Source organism: Prionailurus bengalensis, chromosome B4, assembly GCF_016509475.1.
Source record: "Prionailurus bengalensis isolate Pbe53 chromosome B4, Fcat_Pben_1.1_paternal_pri, whole genome shotgun sequence".
Classification (NCBI taxonomy): Eukaryota; Metazoa; Chordata; class Mammalia; order Carnivora; family Felidae; genus Prionailurus; species Prionailurus bengalensis.
In genome coordinates this window covers 77,288,294-77,309,241 of record NC_057358.1, presented here as the reverse complement: position 1 = coordinate 77,309,241, position 20,948 = coordinate 77,288,294, and the positions used below count along the sequence as shown (strand labels likewise).

The window sequence follows — 20,948 nt, the reverse complement described above, 5'->3', positions numbered from 1 at the left end:
GGACTACCACCTACTGGTGATATAACAGTACTGTACAGATGTATACATCTGTATACATCGCAGACCAAACAGAACCTCAAAGGATTAACTACAAATCATAGAACAAACACATTCAGCGTTAGGACAACAGTACTGATTCCAGCTGGGACACCGAGGTAACTGCACATTATAAACTCCATCGGAAAAGGAGCATTTTAATGAACCTGCTTATTTCTGCCGGTAATGAAATTCTCGAGACAAAATGCATTTTGCAACCTAAACCTAACATACGGACTCTTATCACAGCCCAGGTCAGTCTGACAAAGATGCTTGCCAAAACTGTGCTGAAAAAGCCTCAGAAGGGTATTCTCAAGGAGTATTACAGCTATCCCCCTGCTTACTGAAAATGTGTGTTCCATCACTTCACTTTTACAAAAAACCCACACGAATACCTGATTTCGCTAACCAAAAGAAATCCGAAGAAAGAGGATTTTCACTTTCAGGGAAAAAGAAGAAAAGCGAAAACACCATTCAGTGTGTGTTTCGCAGCCTTCCCCCAGAACTACACCCAGCATCTCATGTCCGTGGCTTTGAACTCTTGTCTGTGAGCATCCAGACTTTACCTCGATTTACTTTGTTAGTAAGACGTGTCCTAAGGGAGCAGAAAAGCCTGAGAGATTCTTTTCCGGGTCTGGAACCACTGAAAAAAATTTCCGCATACATTCACGGTAATTGCTTCTTCGCTTTAGGCCACTTCTCCCTGAAGGACAGGTTTCACAGGAATGCTCGGATAGCTGAGGGAACCGGTACTAGCCCACTGCTCCTCAAAAGCTAACCAAATAACCATCATTTAACACGGACAATATAACTTTAGAGCAGATTACGCTGCACGCTCCACCGTGTAGCTGATGCCGGGAGATCTCATGCTTTGTTTTTTGCGATAAAGGAGAAAATCAAAAGGACCGTTTCCTCGCTTTGATCCTGCCTAAAGATAAAAAGAGGAGCTTCTATCACCCCACACCCTCCTTCTCGCTCATCAGCTCCACCTTTCCGCTACCGTTTTGTCCGTCTGTGTCATTACTGTACCCCACTCAACTGCAAGCTCCCCGAAGGCAAGGGCGGTTTCTGGAACCCTCCACCGCCAGCGGCTGGGCCTGGCACGCCGAGGGCGCCCGGAGCGCTCTGGGGGACCCCTGGCGGACCTAAACCGGTCTCGGGCAGCTGGGCGGAAAACGCTCGGAGGCCAAGGCCACGCTGCCCTCCGCGCCCCATTCCTAGACCTGCGACGAAGGGCGCTCGCCTAGGGCCGCAGAGGGGCCGCTTCAGAAGCGAAAGGCACCCCCGGCCGGAGGTCTCCGGTTTTATTTTGGTTGAGGGGTGGGGGCCAAAGGGAGACTGACGACTGAAGGGGAAACAGCCGGGCGAGCACGAGAACCGGAAGCGCGCTCAGCGCGGGGACAGCAGGCAGCCCCTCCCCCTTCCGCCGCGCGCCCTCCGCGCCCCTCCCCCACCGCGGCCGCCGCGCGCGACCCCCACCCGGCGCAAGACCCGACGCGGCGTCCCCTCCGACGCCTAGTCCCCGCGCCCTGCCGCTGCCCAGGGACACGGGAACGCGTCGCACCCCCGCCCCCTGCTTACCTGTGGCTGCCGCCTCGCCGCTGTCCGGGGCGGGAACTTCCACTCCCCCCTCCCAGGTGGATCCGAAATTCTCTACCCACTTCTCCACGCCCTCACGCGGCGGGGTATGTGCCTCTCCCAGGGATTAGGCGGAGCGGGGAGAATCTGTGTCACTTAACAGCCAACTGTCCTAGGCTACCGTTTCCTCGGCAGTCAGGGCCGCCACTGGCGGCATGATCTACACCAGGCCGGGGGCGGGGTAGGAGAGGGGGGCAAAACTGAGTAATTGAGCGTGGGGGGGTGAAGTTAAGGCGGTCCCTCCGCGCGGGCCGCCGTCCTACGTCACCGCGTTGCTCACGTGACGCGCCGCCATCTTGTGCCGGGTTTCTTCCGAAAGCCTGGCGCACTTCCGGAAGGTGCTACTCCGGTGATAGTTGCCAAAGGTTTCCCGGAGTCGTTTTTCCCTTCAGGAAGTCTGCCTTATTCCTCCCTCACCTCTGTTTTCGGAGACCGGCGACAGCTTGCTGGCGTCGGAAGGCCGCTCGGTGCGAGGCCGCTCTCATCGATTCGAAGCGTCGTTCTGAGCTCAGCTGCTGCTTGGTCTGGGTTGGGTGATCGGGTCCCGAACGGTCGTCCTTGGCCTTGATCCACACCTCACCTGTCCGGGTCTTGTAGAGAGAAGTGACTTGACGCGTGGAGGTTTGCCCTCCTCATCTTCTCGTAGTTTAGCCGGACTCTTTTTCTTTGTTTTTTTTTGTTTGTTTGTTTTTGTTTTTTTAACGTCTATTTTTGAGACAGAGAGAGACAGAGCATGAACGGGGGAGGGGCAGAGAGAGAGGGAGACACAGAATTGGAAGCAGGCTCCAGGCTCTGAGCCATCAGCCCAGAGCCCGAGGCGGGACTCGAACTCGCGAACCGCGAGATCATGACCTGAGCTGAAGTCGGACGCTTAACGGACTGAGCCACCCAGGCGCCCCTCCCCGGACTCTTTTTAACCCCAATTGTGTTGAGCTGCATCCTTTATCCCATACGAAAGAATTTTCTCCAAAGACTGGTTGCACACGCACCCACGATGCCGGCAGGGTGTTTTGAGCGCCACTTCGCGTGGCACCTGAAACGGATTTACCCCAGCTGTTAGAAGGGAGCGTTGTAAAATGTTACGCTGTCGTTTTAATGCATTACAAAAACTTAAAAATATTCTCAAGTGTGTCTCTACCTTTCTGGAGAAGGGATTATGCATTGTTCTGATTTGTCTCTTTATCCGTTTCCTTGCAAAATACTACTTTATGGCTTTATTGTGATAACAGACAACAAATGATGCATCTTTTAGTGTGTGCTTGACAAAAGTCCCGGGATGTTCTGGAGTTTTACTAGTGTGAGATCTAGTAGGAAACTGATTTAGTGGATAGAGCCCGTCCTGGTTTTGACCTTCAAGACTAGATAATGTGATTTAAAACTCGAGAGTTACTCTGCCAGACACTTCAAAGAGTTCACTAACGTTTCGCTAATGCCTTTCATTCAGCAAACATTGTTGCCTACCAAAAACAGGTGTCTGCCCTTATTTTAGATTTTTGATTAGGCAAATTACCCAAATCTCTCTAAGCTTATCTTCCTGTTATCAAAATTGGGGAAAATATAATATTCAAGCCTTGTTCCAGAATTGTTCAAAGAAGCAAAAGGTCATCTCCCATAGAAAAGCAAAGTGTCCTGTAAAAGTAAGGAACCATGAAGAGGTTCTCAGACATCAGCCTTTCCTGATTAACAAAACCCAGCGCCCGTCATTCTTGAATCCAGAATATTAAAGTCTAGAAAGCTGGCTGTAAGTTTACTGTTCTTTTTGTGTTGGCTGTTTCTTCCTTTGAACTCAGAATGCCTAACAAATGCTGATTGGCAAAAGGGGGTGGATGGACTGAAAAAATGTTACCATAAAAACAAACTAAGTTGTACACAAACCTTCGAACTGTGCATGGATGGACTGATCCACTTCAGCTCCTCTTCCACTTGTAAAGCATCTTAAGCTTAGATACTATGTTGTGCAACGTGCCGCTCACAAGTATTTCCACCACACTTGTTTCTCACGGAAGTGCCACCTGCTGTACCTACCACTGCTCTGAACTTTGAGAAATAACTGCAGATGAAGAAAAAAAGAAGGCTTGGTTACGCCACACACAGTACTGAGTAGTAAGAATTTATAAACCAGATGGACAGGTCTTTGACTTTAGAAGTCAGGAAGTAAAGTGAAATGAAATAACCTAACACTCAAGAGCCAAAGGCAATTGTCCAAAATAAACTGGTCAGGGGTGCCTGGGTGCCTCAGTCAGTTAAGCGTCCCACTTCAGCTCAGGTTCATGATCTCACAGTTTGTGAGTTGGAGCCCCACATCAGGCTCTGTGCTGACAGCTCAGAGCCTGGAGCCTGCTTCACATTCTGTGTCTCCTCTCTCTGCCCCTCCCTGGCTTACACTCTGTCTCTCTCTCTCTCAAAAAGGAAAATGTTAAAAAATTTTTTTGAGGGGCGCCTGGGTGGCGCAGTCGGTTAAGCGTCCGACTTCAGCCAGGTCACGATCTCGCGGTCTGTGAGTTCGAGCCCCGCGTCAGGCTCTGGGCTGATGGCTCGGAGCCTGGAGCCTGTTTCCGATTCTGTGTCTCCCTCTCTCTCTCTCTGCCCCTCCCCCGTTCATGCTCTGTCTCTCTCTGTCCCAAAAATAAATAAACGTTGAAAAAAAAAATTAAAAAAAAAATTTTTTTTTGAATGTGGGGTTGCAGTTTAATTTTTTTTTTAATTTTTTTTTTCAACGTTTATTTATTTTTGGGACAGAGAGAGACAGAGCATGAACAGGGGAGGGGCAGAGAGAGAGACACAGAATCGGAAACAGGCTCCAGGTTCCGAGCCATCAGCCCAGAGCCCGACGCGGGGCTCGAACTCCCGGACCGCGAGATCGTGACCTGGCTGAAGTCGGACGCTTAACCGACTGCGCCACCCAGGCGCCCCGCAGTTTAATTTTTTTTTTTTTTTTTTAGTGTTTTTATTTATTTTTGAGACAGAGAGAGACAGGGCATGAGCAGGGGAGGGGCAGAGAGGGAGATACAGAATCCAAAGCAGGCTCTAGGCCCCAAGCTGTCAGCACAGAGCCTGATTCGGGGCTCAAACTCACAGACCATGAGATCGTGACCTGAGCTGAAGTTGCTCGCTCGATCGACTGAGCCACCCAGGCGCCCCATAAAATTAAAAATTTTTACATAAACTGGTCAAGCCAGTGGTGGCACCTCTTCGGCTCTTCTGGTGCACTGTTTTCTATTAAAAGGGAGAGACATTATATTAAAGGAGATGGGTTTAAGTAATACTACCTGTCCTGTAAAGTTTTGTAGATTAAATGAGTTTAATACATGTAAAATTAGAGCCACTCCGGGCACACAGGAAACACTAAATAAATGTTGGATATTAATATGGAAAATGCTGCAGTGTAACTATGGAAATTTAGTTAAAAACCATTAAGGGGACACACACCTTGAGAAGCTTCATTGGTTAGCAAAAGGATGGAGCTGGAGTAGAGGACTTGAGAGCCATGAAACAGCATTTGGAACAATCCACCTCTCAAAAGGCAGAAATTACAAAAGCTAGTAGATGTAGGCTTTATGGTCTAAGCAATAGGTTTGTGTTTGTCTTCTTTTGTGTTTTGTCCTTTTTCAATACTCAAGGCTAAACACACAGGAAAACCTAACCCCCTGCAGGGGGTTGTAGTTCCTACAACCATACTATTTCAGATAAATCAGCCCTGAAACTGTTTGCTGCTTCATGTTAACTGTGCTTGAACTGAACATCTAGAACTAGTCTATGAGCCCTGAGAGTGGTGGACAACTATCCCTCTTACTTTTTATGGAAACTTCTCACAGTCAAATCTATCTTACCAATAATGGGCACCTGACCCAAGCTGGCCATCAGAGTCTCCCCTGTGGAATTTGTCTTTGGCCAAAAATTCATCTTTCTCTAGATAAATGGACCTAATGCTTGGGAGCTCTGTAATGAGCCTCTTCCATCTGTGAACAATGCAGAGCTAAGAGAGCGAACCAGTGGCTTTCTAGGCCCCAGTTCTAGAACTTGCCTGAGATACAGCTGCCTGCCAAAGCCCTTAGGTTCCACAAGCCATCCTTTGTCCTTGAAATAAATAGCACTTTTCTATTTAAGCTAGTTTACTTTGGTTGCTGTTCTTTCTAGAGTCCTATCTAATACACCTGGGTGCAAGAGAAATAATTTCCTTGTGACTTCGTCCCCTTCTCTGCACCCCATCACCTTAGTCCATGCCGTCATTACGTCTTGCATTATGTATTGTGATGGCCTCCTAGCTGGTGCCACTAGTAAAAGCTTATAACGGCTAAGAATTGGTTATTGTTGTGTAGTTGGATTGTATAAGCAAACTATTCACCTTCAAGATTATTACTAACCAGTTGCAGCAAGTCAGCTTGGAACTGAAGTTCAGCTTATTGGAGGAGCCTTCTTTATGTCGGTCACAGCAGCCTGCGTCATGAGCCTTTGTAAGCCCCTTGGTAGTGACACCAAGTGGTGCTATGAGTCATATCTTAACCCCCCCTCAGAAAAATGTGTTCATTTGAGAACAAATCCCTGGCCCTTCTAGGATGGAAGAAGCCTAGTGTTATCAACTCCTGAAGAAATAGTGTCCTATTATTTCAGTATTGGTGCGTGTCAATGTTTAGTTGAAGATTCAGAGACAGCAGTAGCTAAATAGGCTTTGGTAAGTGGGAGTCCATACCACTGGGCCCCAATATAGTCTCCACCTCTGCCACTGTGGCTACTCCATACATATGCCCGTTGTGCCGATTCTGACATGCTCAGTGGCTGGCTGACATCAACTGGCCAGGTAATGTGTTTATTTGGACGTTCAGTGTCTTGCCCACGGTGGATGCTTTTTAGTGGGCGTTGACATGTGATGCAGAGACCTCTACCCCAGACCTTATTGTATCCAGTCTTCCAGTCTTTTTCCTTTCGAGACACTGACCGACTGGCCAGGCCATTTGCCACTGACCATGAGTCCATTTATATTCTCACATAGTACACAGAATGGGTGATCATTTTAAAATCTGCCCATTAGATACATTTCCCTTGCAACAGAATGGCCATCACCCACCATAGATCAAATTTATACTCTTCCCCCCAGGCTCCATTACAGCCATAGGTAGGTGCAACTGTAGTGTGAAACGTGGGTTTCTGGGGCGCCTGCTCCTGCAGATGGCTTGTGTCCTCTGATCCTGCTTAGGCTTGATATCACGTGTGACATTTCCTTCTTATGATGGATTGGTGCTGGGCCCATCTGACTTTATGACTTGCTGTGTCTGACAGAATCCAGTCAGTGATGGACAGTTCCAGACGCGTGGTCACCTGGTGCCCCCGGGCAGGTTTTCCATCTCTTATCATGGCCTAGTAGCACACTCCACTACAACTGGCATGTTCTTGCTCCAGAGTTTCCACTGGATCTCGCCATCAACTACGCACCATTTCTTTTTCCACGACTGTCGCCTTCACCACCATTGGTCTGCCATATCATCAGCTCCAAAGCTATATACTTAAAGCTGTCACCTGATATATTGTGCACAGCAGTATTACCAGGGATGGCATGTATGTCTCCACCACCTGAAGAGGCCTAGCCAGGGCCATGTTTCCTTCTTTGAGAAAGGGCACATAAGATCCATTCATTTGCTGCTGTTGTTGTTGTTGTTGTTGTTGTTGTTGTTGTTTTAAGTAAGCTATGCCCAACATGGGACTTGAACTCATGCCCCTGAGATCAAGAAGTGCGTGCTCTATTGACTGAGTCAGCCAGGTGCCTCAGTAATTTGTTTCTATGTCAGGAGATACGTCAGCGTGCCCCTGATTGCTAGACCTCTGACTCTTCATAGTTTAATTTCCCATCCTCGGGATCTCCTGCAGTTTACCAAGACCTTCAGTGTACTAATTACATCTTGTTCCATCTGTTTCAGAGTAATGTCATGTAACATAACCCTGGGATAAAATATACTTGTATATTCTTATCCCTTCTACATGAATGTGAACTCCTTCTGATTCCCCTTTCTAAAAACTTTTAAAACACCAAGGGGCGCCTGGGTGGCTCAGTCGGTTGGGCATCCGACTTCAGCTCAGCTCATGATCTCACAGTTTGTGAGTTTGAGCCCCGTGTCGGGCTCTGTGTTGACAGCTCGGAGCCTGGAGCCTGCTTCCCATTCTGTGTCTCCCTCTCTCTCTGCCCCTCCCCTGCTCATGCTCTGTCTCTCTCTTATCTTTCAATAATGAACAAACGTTAAAAAGTTTTTTTTTTAACTTTTAAAACACCAAGATATAATTGCCATGTAAAATTATATTAGTTTCAGATGTACAACATCATGATTTGATATGTATGTATTGCAAAACAATCACCACAGTAAGTCACAATAGTTAGCATCCATCGTCACGCATTGTTACGATTTTTTTCCTAGTGAGGAGACTGGACTGGAATAGAAAAGGACATATTTGTCAGTCAATGGCTACATACCGTGTACCTGAGACCATATTCATCTGATCTAGCAAAGGTATCAGACTGGGTACAACGGCTACAGCTGAGGCTACTGTTTGATTAAGCTTGGCCTGGTAAACTGCCATCCTCCAGGAGTCTGTAGAACCAGACTGGTATATACCAGACCAGGGACCATTACCTCTGAATCCTGACACACTTACAGGTGGCACTCATCTCCCCACTCCCCCCTGAGATGCAACATTAATACTGTTATTGATTTATTATCTGGCTGGGTCAGGTCCAGAGGCTTCTCCGTTTCTGGACTTTTGGTTCGATTCCATTGATTGATAGGTCTATCCTTTGGCCGGTACCCTAGCTTCATAGTAGGTTTTGAAATATGGAAGTGTGAGTACTCCAACTTTGCTCTTTTTCAAAATTGTTTTGAGTTTTCTGAATCCCTTGCACTTCCATATGAATTTTAGGATCAGCGTATCCCCTTCTGCAAAATAGGCATCTGGGGTTTGGATAGAGATTGTGTTGAATCTCTAGATCAATCTGTGGAGAATTGCCATCCTAACAATTTAAAAGTTTCCAATCCATGAACATGGGGATGACTTTCCATTTTAGATCTTCTCTAGTTTCTTTCAATGATTTTGTAGTTTTCAGTATGCAAGTTGGTACTTTCATTAAGTTATGATGTATTTTATTCCTTTTGATGTTATGTTAAATAGAATTGGTTTTAAAGTTTTTTAATTTTTTACAGTTGATTTACTTTGAGAGACACAGCACGAGTGGGGGAGGGACACAGAGAGAGGGAGAGACAGAGAATCCCAAGCAGTCTCCACACTGTTAGCACAGAGCCCAACGTGGGGCTCAAACTCACTTACCGTGAGATCATGACCCAAGCCAAAATCAAGAATCCAATGTTTAACCAACTGAGCCACCTGGGCACCCCAAATAGAATTGATTTGTATTTATCTATTTATTTATTTATTTATTTATTTACTTATTTGTTTATTTATGGTTTATTTAGTTAGTTTGAGAAAGACAGAGACAGTGCAAGCAGGGGAGGGGCAGAGACAGGGAAAGACGGAGAATCCCAAGCAGGCTCCAGGCCCTGAGCTGTTAGCACAGAGTCCGACAGGGGGCTTGAACTCACAAAACCGCTAGATCATGACCTGAGACAAAACCAAGAGTCCGATGCTTAACCAACTGAGCCAACTGGGTGCCCCAAATAGAATTGGTATGTATGTATGTATGTAAAGTTTATTTAGTTTGAGAGAGGCAGAGACAGTGTGAGCAGGGGAGGGGCAGAGAGAGAGGGAGACAGAATCTGAAGCAGGCTTCAGGCTCTGAGCCGTCAGCACAGAGCCTGATGCGGGGCTCGAACTGACAAAACTGGGAGGTCATGTCCTGGGCCAAAACCAAGATGCCAACACTTAACTGACTGAGCCCCTAGAATTGATTTTTAAATTTCTTTTTTAGGGGCGCCTGGGTGGCGCAGTCGGTTAAGCGTCCGACTTCAGCCAGGTCACTATCTCGCGGTCCGTGAGTTCGAGCCCCGAGTCGGGCTCTGGGCTGATGGCTCGGAGCCTGGAGCCTGTTTCCGACTCTGTGTCTCCCTCTCTCTCTGCCCCTCCCCCGTTCATGCTCTGTCTCTCTCTGTCCCCAAAATAAAAATAAACGTTGAAAAAAAAAATTAAAAAGTAATCTCTACACCCAGCCTGGGGCTCAAACTTGCAACCCCGAGGTCAAGAGTTGCATGTGCTACCCACTGAGCCTGCCAGGTGACCCTACGTTTCCCTTTAAGTCTCGATATATATGTAATAGCTGATTTAAGCCTTTTGACTGCTAATTGTGACACCTTTTGACTGCTAATTACGGTTGGTATCTATTGACTGATTTTCTTAAGTATAGGGCATCCTTTTCTGTTTATTCACCCTTCTAATAGTTTTATTACTGGAATGAATTATGTTGCTTTACAGAGTGATTTTTATTTCAGAAGGCAGTTAATTTGAGAGGACTTAATTTCCAATCTTTTTCCTCTGTCATGGACAACGGCCGAAATTCCTGCCTCTTTCCATTTCTAGCTGCTTTTTTGTTTTCCTCCCCCCGCACCCCCCACCCCCACCCCGGAACTCTGGATTTTTCTCCATATAATTTAGTTTAGTCATCAGCCAAAGATTTTGACACATCTTATATGCAGATTTGAGGACTCCTACCTTCTGGGGCTCTCTCCCTTCACAGATTTCCCACCTAACTACTCTGACTTCCCTGACAACATGGAACTCTATCCTTTTACACCTTAAGCCAGTAGGCAGTGGTTATCAGTCAAGTTCCTTGGAATTATGGCAATGTCCTCAGAAAAATCACAAACACACAAATGTTACCTATTGCATTTCATCTTTCAGAAGTACTCTCCCATTTCTGTCTCCTTGTGGTCATTTCCCAGTGCCTTCAAATAGGTTTAAAAATATATATACATATATGTATATGTTTTTTTCAAATTTCAAAAATTCCATCTATGGGAGGATTACTCTGACTAAATTATTCCACTATTATGGAGACTCATGCTATTGATTTTTATGTTTACCGTGTATTCAGCAATCTTATAAACTCCTTTGTTTAGGGGCGCCTGGGTGGCTCAGTCGGTTAAGCATCCGACTTCAGCTCAGGTCACGATCTCGCGGTCCGTGAGTTTGAGCCCCGCGTCGGGCTCTGGGCTGATGGCTCAGAGCCTGGAGCCTGCTTCCGATTCTGTGTCTCCCTCTCTCTCTGCCCCTCCCCCGTTCATGCTCTGTCTCTCTCTGTCTCAAAAAAAAAAAAAAAAAAAAAAAACCAAAAAACTCCTCTGTTTAAAAATGCGTAGATCCTCTTATATTTTCTACATAGACTAGCGTATCATCTCCAAATGTTTTTTTTTTCCTTTATATCCCATTCATATAGCTCATTTCTTTCTCCCTAATTACGGTAGCCATAATCTCAAGTGCAACGGCTGAGTGGAAAGTGAGCATCCTCATCACAATTTTGCCTTTCATAGTAGTGCTTCTGAAGTGCCATCGGTAAGTATTCTTTTTAACTATAGGTTTCTGATAGATGTTCTATCACTTTAAGAAGTCTCCTATTCCTTCCTTGTTGGATTTTTTTTTCATTTGTCAACGTTGACGTTTATCGTGTTTATCTCAATCTATTGAGAGAGATGGTCATAGAGTTTTCACCTTTAAGCTGTTGCTAAGATTTCTTCTATAAATAGGATTTTTCTAATATTGAACTATCCCTGTTCTGACCCTCTTCAAAACCCATCTGTTATTTCTTACCCACTACTGGGTTTCGCTTGCTGGGGTGGAATATTGTTTTTCCAATGCAGTTGTCTTCACATGCGTCCACCGAAGTCTCTCCTAACCCACGTGCTTTTTTTACAGTGTGACTTTGCCTCTCAAGACGTAGAGTCCTCTCCCTTGAATCTGGGCTGGGCAGTGGAATGCAGCCAAAGTGGTGTATGACCTCCAAGAGTGGATGAGAAGTTTACAGCCTAACCTGCTCTTGCCCCTGATGTCTCCTTTGAGAATCCAGCTGCTTGCTCCGAGAATCCCAAGCTAGGAGGAGAGGCTACACTGAAGTAAGTGCTTTGGGCAACAGTCCAGCTGAGCCTAGTCTTCGTTATCAGAGCCTGGGCTTCAGATGTGAGTAAGGATGCCTGGATGATTCCAGCCCCAGGCTGTTCCAATCACCTCCAGACATTGGAGCTTTTGCAGCCAAGCCCAGACATTTTGGAGTTGAGATGTCATTCCTGCTATACTTTGCCCAGTTCCTGATGCATAGAGTATATAGGTATCACTGTTTTAGGCCACTGAATTGGAGTGGTGTATTACACAGCGACCGAAACAGATTTTATTTATAATTTTCATCTTTTCATGGGTGAGACTGATTTATTTGAAAACTGCCTTAGTCTGGTTTTGGTATCAAGAGGAGTCGGGATGGCTTTTTCTATGTGAAACAGGGATTCTCTGCCTTGTGAATTTGTTAAAATTCAGATTCTCTTATTCTTGAATGAATTTTCTATAGTTTATAGAAAAGTATCCATTTTTTTTTTTTGTCCAAAAGCACTATTTATTTTTTATTTTTTTTTTATTCATACAGAGTCCTAACCACTTCAGTGGCGGGAGGAGTGGGAGAGGTTCCTTTTTCAATCCAGGGGCCTCCATAATGTTGGTCTGTTGTTACCAAACACACAGGCAAGCGGCGTCATGGATTTGGTAAACTAACTACATACAATGTTTAGTCTCCTTCTGCTAGAGCAACAAGGTGAGTATCAATCTCTGCTGTAAGAATCCTGAATTTAGGATTTTCAACTGTCACCACTCCGACTTCTATTTCTGAAGGTTTGCAATCAATTGATAGACCAGTAGACAGGCGTGTAATTGTAGTTTTCCACTGTGTTCAAATGTCCAATCAAATTTCTTGTTGACTCTTTTTTCAAGGAAGCTGGTTGATTCAGTTTGTTTAACTCCTGCTGCAGTGGCTTTAAACCCACAGTAGTAACCCGCAGGATCACACTTGTACACCTGAGGGTCTTGTTCTTCATCTACACCAATTAAAATCATACAACCACCAAGAGGCCTCATTTCAGCATTCTGTGTGTAGACCTGAGAAACAGCAGCAATTCTTTGGCACAGCGTGTCCACAGGCATCTCATAGCCATACTTGTACTTCCAATTAGCTGCCTCATAGCGTGCCCTCTGTACCTGGGATCTGCTGTCCGCTGTCATTCCTGTCATCACACAGCCAATGTTTTCAGTGATCTTGAAGAAGTGAGTCACTGTGCTAGGATCCAATAATTTGTCAGGTACTTTCTTCTGTGTGGCAATTACTGCCCGGTCTTTCCCTCTGACAGCTACTGATGTAAGGCCACCCTGGTTAATAGCCTTAAAAGCATATTCTACTTGGTAGAGCCGGCCCTCGGGTGAAAAAAATGGTAACGTGGCGATCAAACCCAGCGCTGGAACCACGGGATATGTTGGCGCACCCGCCATTTCAAGCACTGTCTCTGAGTCCCCCGAAAATGATCCATTTCATTTAAAATTCAAGTTTACGGCCAAATTATAATAATCCCTTAAGATTAAAAAAAAATACCAGAGTTGTAGTTATATTTTTTGTTTCCTACTAGTTGTGTGTGTGCAAATATTATTGACATTTTATTAGGTTATTTTTAAGAAATCAAATTCTTGAACCGTATATTTCCCTTGTTTTCTATTTATTAATTTGTTTTCCTCCTTATTTCCTTCCATCTTAGAGGGTCTTTTCCTTTGTTTAGTTGAATACAACTTAGTGTTTGTTTCTTAATAAATGGAGTTAATATAAATTTCCCTTAGATCTGCTTCTTAGGAATTCCCATTATTTGCAGATTCCATGTTGTGTTGTCAGCTGTGTCATACTTATTCATAGAAATGATCTCAGAAAGGAGTGTTCACCTTCATAGGTTGAGAACGGAGATTCAGAGAAGTGAATGAGGTCATTAGACCTCTATCAACTTCCTACTATCAGAATCTTGCCTCTACCCTTGTAGGGGGGTGGGAAATGCTTCCTCCCCTCAAAGGCTAATCCTTCTACCCATACTCTGAATCCCTGCCCCTCCTGCTTCCTCAATGGCCTTGCTTTGTCTTATCCTTCATTGCAGTATTTGGAACTTTTCCCTTTCTACTGACTCTTTTCCCCTGATGCAGGAATATTTTATTTCCTCCATCTTTAAAAAAAATTTTTTTTTTTTAACATTTCTTTATTTTTGAGACAGAGCATGAACGGGGGAGGGGCAGAGAGAGAGGGAGACACAGAATCAGAAGCAGGCCCCAGGCTCTGAGCCATCAGCCCAGAGCCCGACGCGGGGCTCGAACTCATGGACCACGAGATCGTGACCTGAGCTGAAGTCGGACGCTCAACCGACTGAGCCACCCAGGCTCCTCTCCTCCATCTTTTTTAAAACAGCCTCCCGTGACTCCTACACACCTCTTTGAACTACTGTTCCCTCTTTCCTTCCTGTGGGCAGAAACTTCTGGGAAGAGTAGCCTTCGTTCAGTCACACTTCCCTCCTCTCCTGAACCAGTTTTCTGGCTTCTGCCCCCCACGGCGGCAAGTGAAACTTCGAAGACCAAGGTCACCGAGGACTGCTCCGTTGCCAGATAGAGCACATGCTAGTCAATTCAGGTTTTACTCAGCCTCGTTGTAGCTTTTGGCATTGCTGACCACTCCCTCTTTAAAACTCTTCCCTACGACTTCTTTGCCCATGTTCTTTCTTGGTTTTGCTACCTCTCCAGAGATTGGCTCTCCCTTCTTCCTCCGCCCATCTTCGTAGTTGTTGTTTCCCATAGCTGCATTACCAACCCTTTTCTCCCTCCACATGATCTTTCTTGGCAATACCATCCACTTCCCCGGCTTCAACTACCACTTTTAAACGGATGTCTCCCAAATATCTAGTTCATGGTCACAGCTCTCCTGAGGCAGAGACCTCATGTTCAGCTGCCTGTTGGACCTCTCCGCTTGCATGTGCCACAGACCCTCAAACGAATATGACCAAAATGGAGCACCGTCTTTTTCCCGACATCTATTCCTTCCCTTTTGTTCCCTACCTTGGTAAATGGCCCCACATCTACCTGACTCCCCAAGTCAGAAACCCAGAAGTTGTTTTGGATTCCTCCTTCCTTACCTGAAATGCCCAGCAGTTGAAATCTTACCGTCTCCCAAGTTTGCATGTGTTGCCTCTTGTCTCCGTCCCGTCACCGCCTTCATTGAAGTCCTCTGGCTCGATCACCGCAGTTCCCGCAAAGGCCTCCTGACTGGTCTCCCCGCCTTGGGTCTTACCTGGCTTTCCCTGCGCACATGAATCCATTTTCTACATGACCACCCACCAGCATAATTTTCTAGGTTGCAAATCTGAGCATGTTATCCCCTTGCTATCAATCCCTCACTGGCGCTCTTTAACTCCCTGGATAAAAGTCCAAAGTTCCTAGCATGATACCCAAGGCCCTTGGTGATCTAGCCTTGGATCAAGCCCCCATGGATAACGATCTGTAACTTTCCCCCCGTCAAACCCTCCATCCTAATAACGAATTGTAGCTCCCAGAGAACGCAACTCTGCCTTTCTGCTTTGTTGTCTTTATCTGGCTGTCTCATCCTTCAAAACTCAGTTCAGGGGTTACCTCCGTCAGCATGTATATTCCTCATTATTCTCCCTCATCATTGGGTTGGGTGCCTGTCCTACCTGTTCCCACTGTCCACCTCTACTCATAACCCTTAATATACTGTACTGTTTTCCTGTATCCCCTCCAAAGCAGGGACTTAATTTTCTCTAACTTTGGTTCTTATTGCAGTGCCTTGGGCCTAATGGGTAGGCCTTCAATAAACGTATGTTAGGTGAAAGAATGTTCCCAGCTGCCTAAACAGCTTGGATAATCGTTCAAGGACCAGTTTTAGCGTTGGAGAACATGCACAATTTGATGGGCTCCTATCAAGTTTCTTGAAACCAAGAAATGAAGAGCAAATGACTTACTGCTTTAGTAAAGGCTGAAATCCAGCCCAATCACACATGAGGAAAAAAAAAATACAATTTATGATCCATAGTTTAAAACTAACCAAATGCCACATGGGTAGGAGGAAAACTAAACTTTCGTTTTTCCTGAAAAAGGCTTCTTAGTTTTTTTCAAAATGACTCCCTTTTGTTCCTTGATCTGTCTTCCGGTAACAGCAGTGATTTGCAGTAACTTTGGATCTCTGTGTTCATTTTCCTTAGACCACTCCAGCTCTCTGTGGTTTTGCTACCTGAAGTTAAATTTAAGATGTATCAATTCCAATTTATCCATCCTCCCAATGTGTGAAGCATTAAACACAATCAGGCATCAATATTTATTAACACAAGACAAAGGAAACACATTCAATGAGTTAATAGAACACTGTCCAGCCAGATGTTAAATTTAAAAATGTATATCTAGTCTAATTTCAAATAAATAAAAAAACTTTATACATAATTACACAGTACTATAGTTTGAATTTGACACTGGTAAATACCTTGACAGAAAGTAAACAAAACATCATTTAGGACTAAAAAATTATTCTCATATCTTTACACTCTCTTCCTGTGGACAAATAACATGGCCCATCTACATATACCTAAACCGGAAATGTTATTATGAATGATAAAGAAAAGGCCTATTGTGTATCTGGAGTAGTGCAGCTTCTTGCTCCAAATACTCTTGCTTTTACATCAGAGCAGACAACGAAAACAACAACACTAAGGCATAGGTCATGTTGGAGTTTGAGGGTGAGGTGATAACTCCTCATTGCTTTAGTCTAAAAGATTGCTGCGTATTCAAGGAAAGTAATTTATTTGGCCAAGATATTGAGCACCATGCCTGGGGCAGAGACCTTAACAAAAAACCTAAGGCCTCAGGCCCTTTGTTGATTCAACAAAAGCATTAAGCAAGCACTGCTCAGGGACTAAAGACAGGAGAAACACTCGGATTACCAACAGACAGGCAATGGTCCCTAAACAGCCTGAGGCAGCACAACTTCAGGAGGAAAGGACTTGGTGGTTGTGGCGGTCTGGACGGGGGCCCTTTGTGAGGCAGGAAGTAAATAAAGGCTGTGGATTCACACTGATGCCCGCTGGCATGCCGGTCATTCCCAGGGTCTCACTGATGCAGGAGATGACATTTGTGCAGCTCTAAGAATCCCTTGGGCTTAGGAATTTTCCTGAGGCAGCCCCTTCCTGATCTACCTCAATTACTTCTGCTGAGAGGCAGAAAGAGGTTCAAAGGCTTTCAGATGAATGGATTTCTCTTAACTGGAATGGGCCTTGCTATTAATCTAGTTTTCTTTTTCACAGGAGTAAACACCCAGACAGAATGTGTTCCAGAGTTTTGGCTAGGCTGTTTCTATCAATAATGGCCTTTTGGGTCTGTCCTAAGACCTTCTACCACAAAGGTTCTACTTGACGTGGAAAGAGCACAAGCATTGCGTCTTCAAGAGGGAGTTTTCTTATTCAAGTCTGTAACAGACCAGGCATTAAATCTGCAGATGACCCCACAAACACCTCTAGGCTAATGACTGGACTCTCTTCCCCTTCCCGAGGACACTTCACCACAGTTACTAATGAAGTTCCCAAAGACACAGCTCAGCTTTCTTTCTTCCACTAGCATATTCTGGCTTTGAGGGATAGGCAAAAGATCAATAAAGCAGCCACAAGGCAGAGAGCAAAAACTAGAGATAAAGCAGAGGTCTGAGGAACTACAAATCCAGATAATCAGATTCTAAGTAACTGGGCGTTGACCATACTCTGAGAGGAATGGAGTATCTTATTTGAAAGAATGAGTACAGATCACTTCTGTCCAATATCGTAGCCCCTGGCCGCATGTGGCTACCGAAAACTGGAAGTATGGGTAGTCCGAATTGAAATGTGCTTTTAATACACACTGGATTTCAAAGACTTAATAGGAAACAAAGAAAATAAAATATCTCACTTTTCATACTGATTCCACATGGAGAGTATACTATTTTTGATATACCGGGTTACAAAAATATATTAAAATCAACTTCGCTGGTTTCTTTTACTTTTTAAAACGTGATTACTAGAACATTTAAAATGACAGACGTGGCTCCCATTATAATTCTAGCAGACACCCACAGTTGTATAGTGACAATTTTCACAGCAACCCAAAGGATAATACTCTGCCTATTTTTCTCTTAGAACTTGTGGATTACGGAGATAGAACTCTTTAATCTTCAGAAATCCCCTGCTTTGTTTAGTGAGTTCCTGAAAACTACTTTAGGTGAAAATTACTTTCCAAATAAGCGAGCTGTTTTTTTTCCGCAAACCGAACCGTAGCTAGTCTACTGGGCTTTCTTGTCCCAGCGTTAAGTGCTTTTTTTGGTACATCTTAGAACCTCTTCCGTCATGTGTAAACTAATTTCATCCAAAATGTCAAAAAAGAGATCTGGAACTGGAACATGCCTTGGGGTCTGCCCTCAGTGGAGAAAGAACTGGGAGGAAAAGAGGCTTGTGTAAAAGGGAGGCAAGAAAGTGGCTTTGAGCCACGAGACTGAGGGCAGCCCCTGGGAGTGCCACCATGGTGAAGGGTCTGGGCTTTGCATTATAAACCTTATTTTCAGGGTAATTACAAGTCTTAAAAATTGTTTAAAAACATATTTAGTTTACATGATGTTACAGTGGGGTAAATAATATGTATTATTAAAATAGTCTAAATAAATATTTACACAATAGACCAGAGTGGGTCAAAGAGAACCATTCTGATTTAACAAGTTAACTCTGTTCACTTGGAGCTTTTTTTTTTTTAAATTCTTAAAAATATTTCTGTAAGAAAAAAATAATAAAATTCAACTATATTCAAATACATGAAGTATCAGACCAAAGAAAGGAAACCGAGCCAGAGGCCAAATTCAGTCCCATGCTCAGTCCACTTGGCCTGGGCACCACAGTTATTTCAAAAGAGTTTCTTGCACACATCAGACTTCCCCTATTTCAGCGTAAGCCTAGCTATCTTGGCAACCCGAATCAGTCAGTTTTGAGATACGGAGTTATGTCGCCTTTGCGGTTTCACGTGACTGTCGATCCCAGTGCCTTCCCAGCCTGTCATTCTTGTTCCTAAAATCCCTGCCCTCATGAACTGGAAGAACAGAGGACGCTTTTCAGTTTTCAGAAAAGAGAAGCTACATGTATAAACTGTAGACGCAGTTGACAATGGGCCTGGAAAAAGAGGAAATCCTAAATTCTTACATCGTCACTCGAAATTTGAAACACAGTTTCAACACTGGGGGCCACAGTGAGTTATCGTGGTTCCTTAGCATAGGGTGGGATCTAATGAAGCTTAGCCTTTTCATTAACATTTTGATTTTTAAACTGAGATTTTCAGCTTGTAGGAACAGGTTGAGTTCTTAAAAGCTTAAGCCGATTCTGGGAATGCAAGCTTTGAAAACAAACAGAGGCAGCTTTAGTTTATAAAACACATCAGCCAACAGACATAGTACAATGTGCAGCAAAACCTGTGATCGATTTGCACTTTTTAGTTACCTATTCAATTACACTGCATTAAGAGAACATTGAGATGCTCTCCAAGGAGAAATGTTTCTACTTTAGTTGTTAGGACTATACAAGCCAATGTGTCAGTTTTTTTAGCTGAATTGTGTGTGTCTTCTTATTTACATGTTTAAAACACTGGTCAAAATGTTTTCCTGTCAAGAAGTATATATATAGAGTAACTCTCATATTCAGTGGGTTATATCTGATTTGCTTATGGGTCAGCGGAAAGTAAGCTGAGTATCCGTGTTAATAAAACCCGCAGAACGTCCAGCTACGGTAAAACAGCAGAATACAGTACAGAGCGGGGAGCTGTGGAACTCCGACTACCCCCTTCGTGTGAATTCATTTAAACTCCCTTACAAAATTCTAAAACAGCATTAGATAAAAATACAAGTATTTACAACAGATGAAAAAAATGCAACATGCATGTAATTGCTTTAGTAACGTGCTGCTCACGCTATGTCAAAGCTCATGACTAATGGGCTGTTAACATTTTTTTCATTTGCTACCACACAACTGCCCTTGCCTGTGTGTCCTGTGACTGCGGAATCCCACAGGATGAGATGAAGGGTATAATGTAACCATCTCAGCTTATTTCACATCATTTGAAAGCTTGCTCCTAGTCGCCGGTCTTTGGTCCTTGTGGTTTTTCAGGACGGCCCCCTGCAAGCCCCACAAGGCGGGTTACATGTTATAAGCCACGTAGATGGGGTCTAACTGGTCAGCCAGGAAGCTGTCCCGGAGGTGCATCCTCTGCTTCTCTCCTCTGGAGTTGATGGGGATAACACCTGGGTCCACCACAACCACGACGCCAACGATGAGGTAATGCTCTTCCAGGACCACATTTGTCACTAAAGGAACCAGATCTAGGGCTTCCTGTTCAGAGCCACACAGTTCTACGACCACCACGAGCAAGTTGGTCCACGTGAACACGGCACTGAAATTCCAATGACACTCAGTTAACCTGTCAGTCCATTTACCAGTCATCTTTTATAGTACCTGCCCAAAACCTGTCCCCGTTTCCCTGAGGATTGCCTTCTCTCTTGGATCCAACCAGAAGGCTGGCAGCCATGTCTGTAATATACGGCCTTGCCCCTGTGATCACAGTAGATCAGCTGAGCCATCCACAATCTCTTGGGGGTTTGGAAATGAGATTGGAAGTTGGTCAGCTGGTCACGTGAACTGGCCACATGTGAAAGGTCTGCGGTAGCCAGGTGTCCAAAGAAGCATAGGGAACGGCTCTTCAGGGGGGAGAGAAAGAATGAAGTGGATGCCCACATGGCTCTAGAAAGTGAGAGGACAGTGATTCCTGATGGCCTTCCCTTCCTTTGTTTCTACCTTTCTTGAGACCCAGAGAGACTTTGAGGAATCTCTGAGGTAGCTAGGTATTCTTTCCATTAACTCTCTCTTTTGCTTAAGTTTTTGTCTTTTTGTTTTCTTTTTGCAGAGTTTCTGTTATTTACAACAGAAGAGTTTTGACTAAGATAATATTCTTAGGGCCAACAGGAAGGGAGTGGACCTGTCCTTATCTGAGCTTAAAGTGCCCCTACAGGTGTCTCTTCCATCATGCCATAAAAGTGCCATAAGGTAGAAAGTTGCCTTACATTGAGTGGGACTACTGGATTAGGCTTGTGATATGCAGTGTTAAATGGCTTTAAAAAACAGATTCCATCATTAAAAAAGGTACACAGCCTTTGGTTTCATTAAAAGTCAAAGGTCTAAAATTAGAGGTTAATCATGGCACCTCACTTCTCTGTATTATTCTTA

At 44.6% G+C, this 20,948-nt stretch overlaps 3 protein-coding genes and 1 long non-coding RNA gene across 15 annotated transcripts in view; 1 reads left to right on the top strand and 3 right to left on the bottom strand.

The window, feature by feature from the left end:
* Positions 1-1,730, bottom strand: part of ATF1 (activating transcription factor 1) — a 79,394-nt gene extending 77,664 nt beyond the window's left edge. For all 6 annotated transcript variants that reach the window (XR_006294662.1, XR_006294663.1, XM_043563901.1 and 3 more), the window contains exon 1: positions 1,618-1,730. The gene's annotated coding sequence lies outside the window, so the exon portion shown is untranslated. The remainder of the gene's footprint in view (positions 1-1,617) is intronic.
* On the top strand, positions 1,609-17,616 carry LOC122473391. The gene is made up of 4 exons (XR_006294664.1): positions 1,609-1,721; positions 11,070-11,157; positions 11,518-11,714; positions 16,971-17,616. It is a non-coding gene; the product is annotated as an uncharacterized LOC122473391 (long non-coding RNA).
* Positions 12,230-13,265, bottom strand: LOC122473390 (proteasome subunit alpha type-6-like). The gene is given in 2 exon segments (XM_043563905.1): positions 12,230-12,528; positions 12,531-13,265. Coding segments are annotated over 2 exon segments (753 nt in total). The 5' UTR covers positions 13,129-13,265; the 3' UTR covers positions 12,230-12,373.
* DIP2B (disco interacting protein 2 homolog B) overlaps positions 15,978-20,948 on the bottom strand; it is a 225,686-nt gene continuing 220,715 nt past the window's right edge. For all 7 annotated transcript variants that reach the window (XM_043563894.1, XM_043563893.1, XM_043563896.1 and 4 more), the window contains one exon: positions 15,978-20,118. In XM_043563894.1, the coding sequence (XP_043419829.1) occupies positions 19,866-20,118 (253 nt within the window). In that variant the 3' untranslated portion in view covers positions 15,978-19,865. The remainder of the gene's footprint in view (positions 20,119-20,948) is intronic.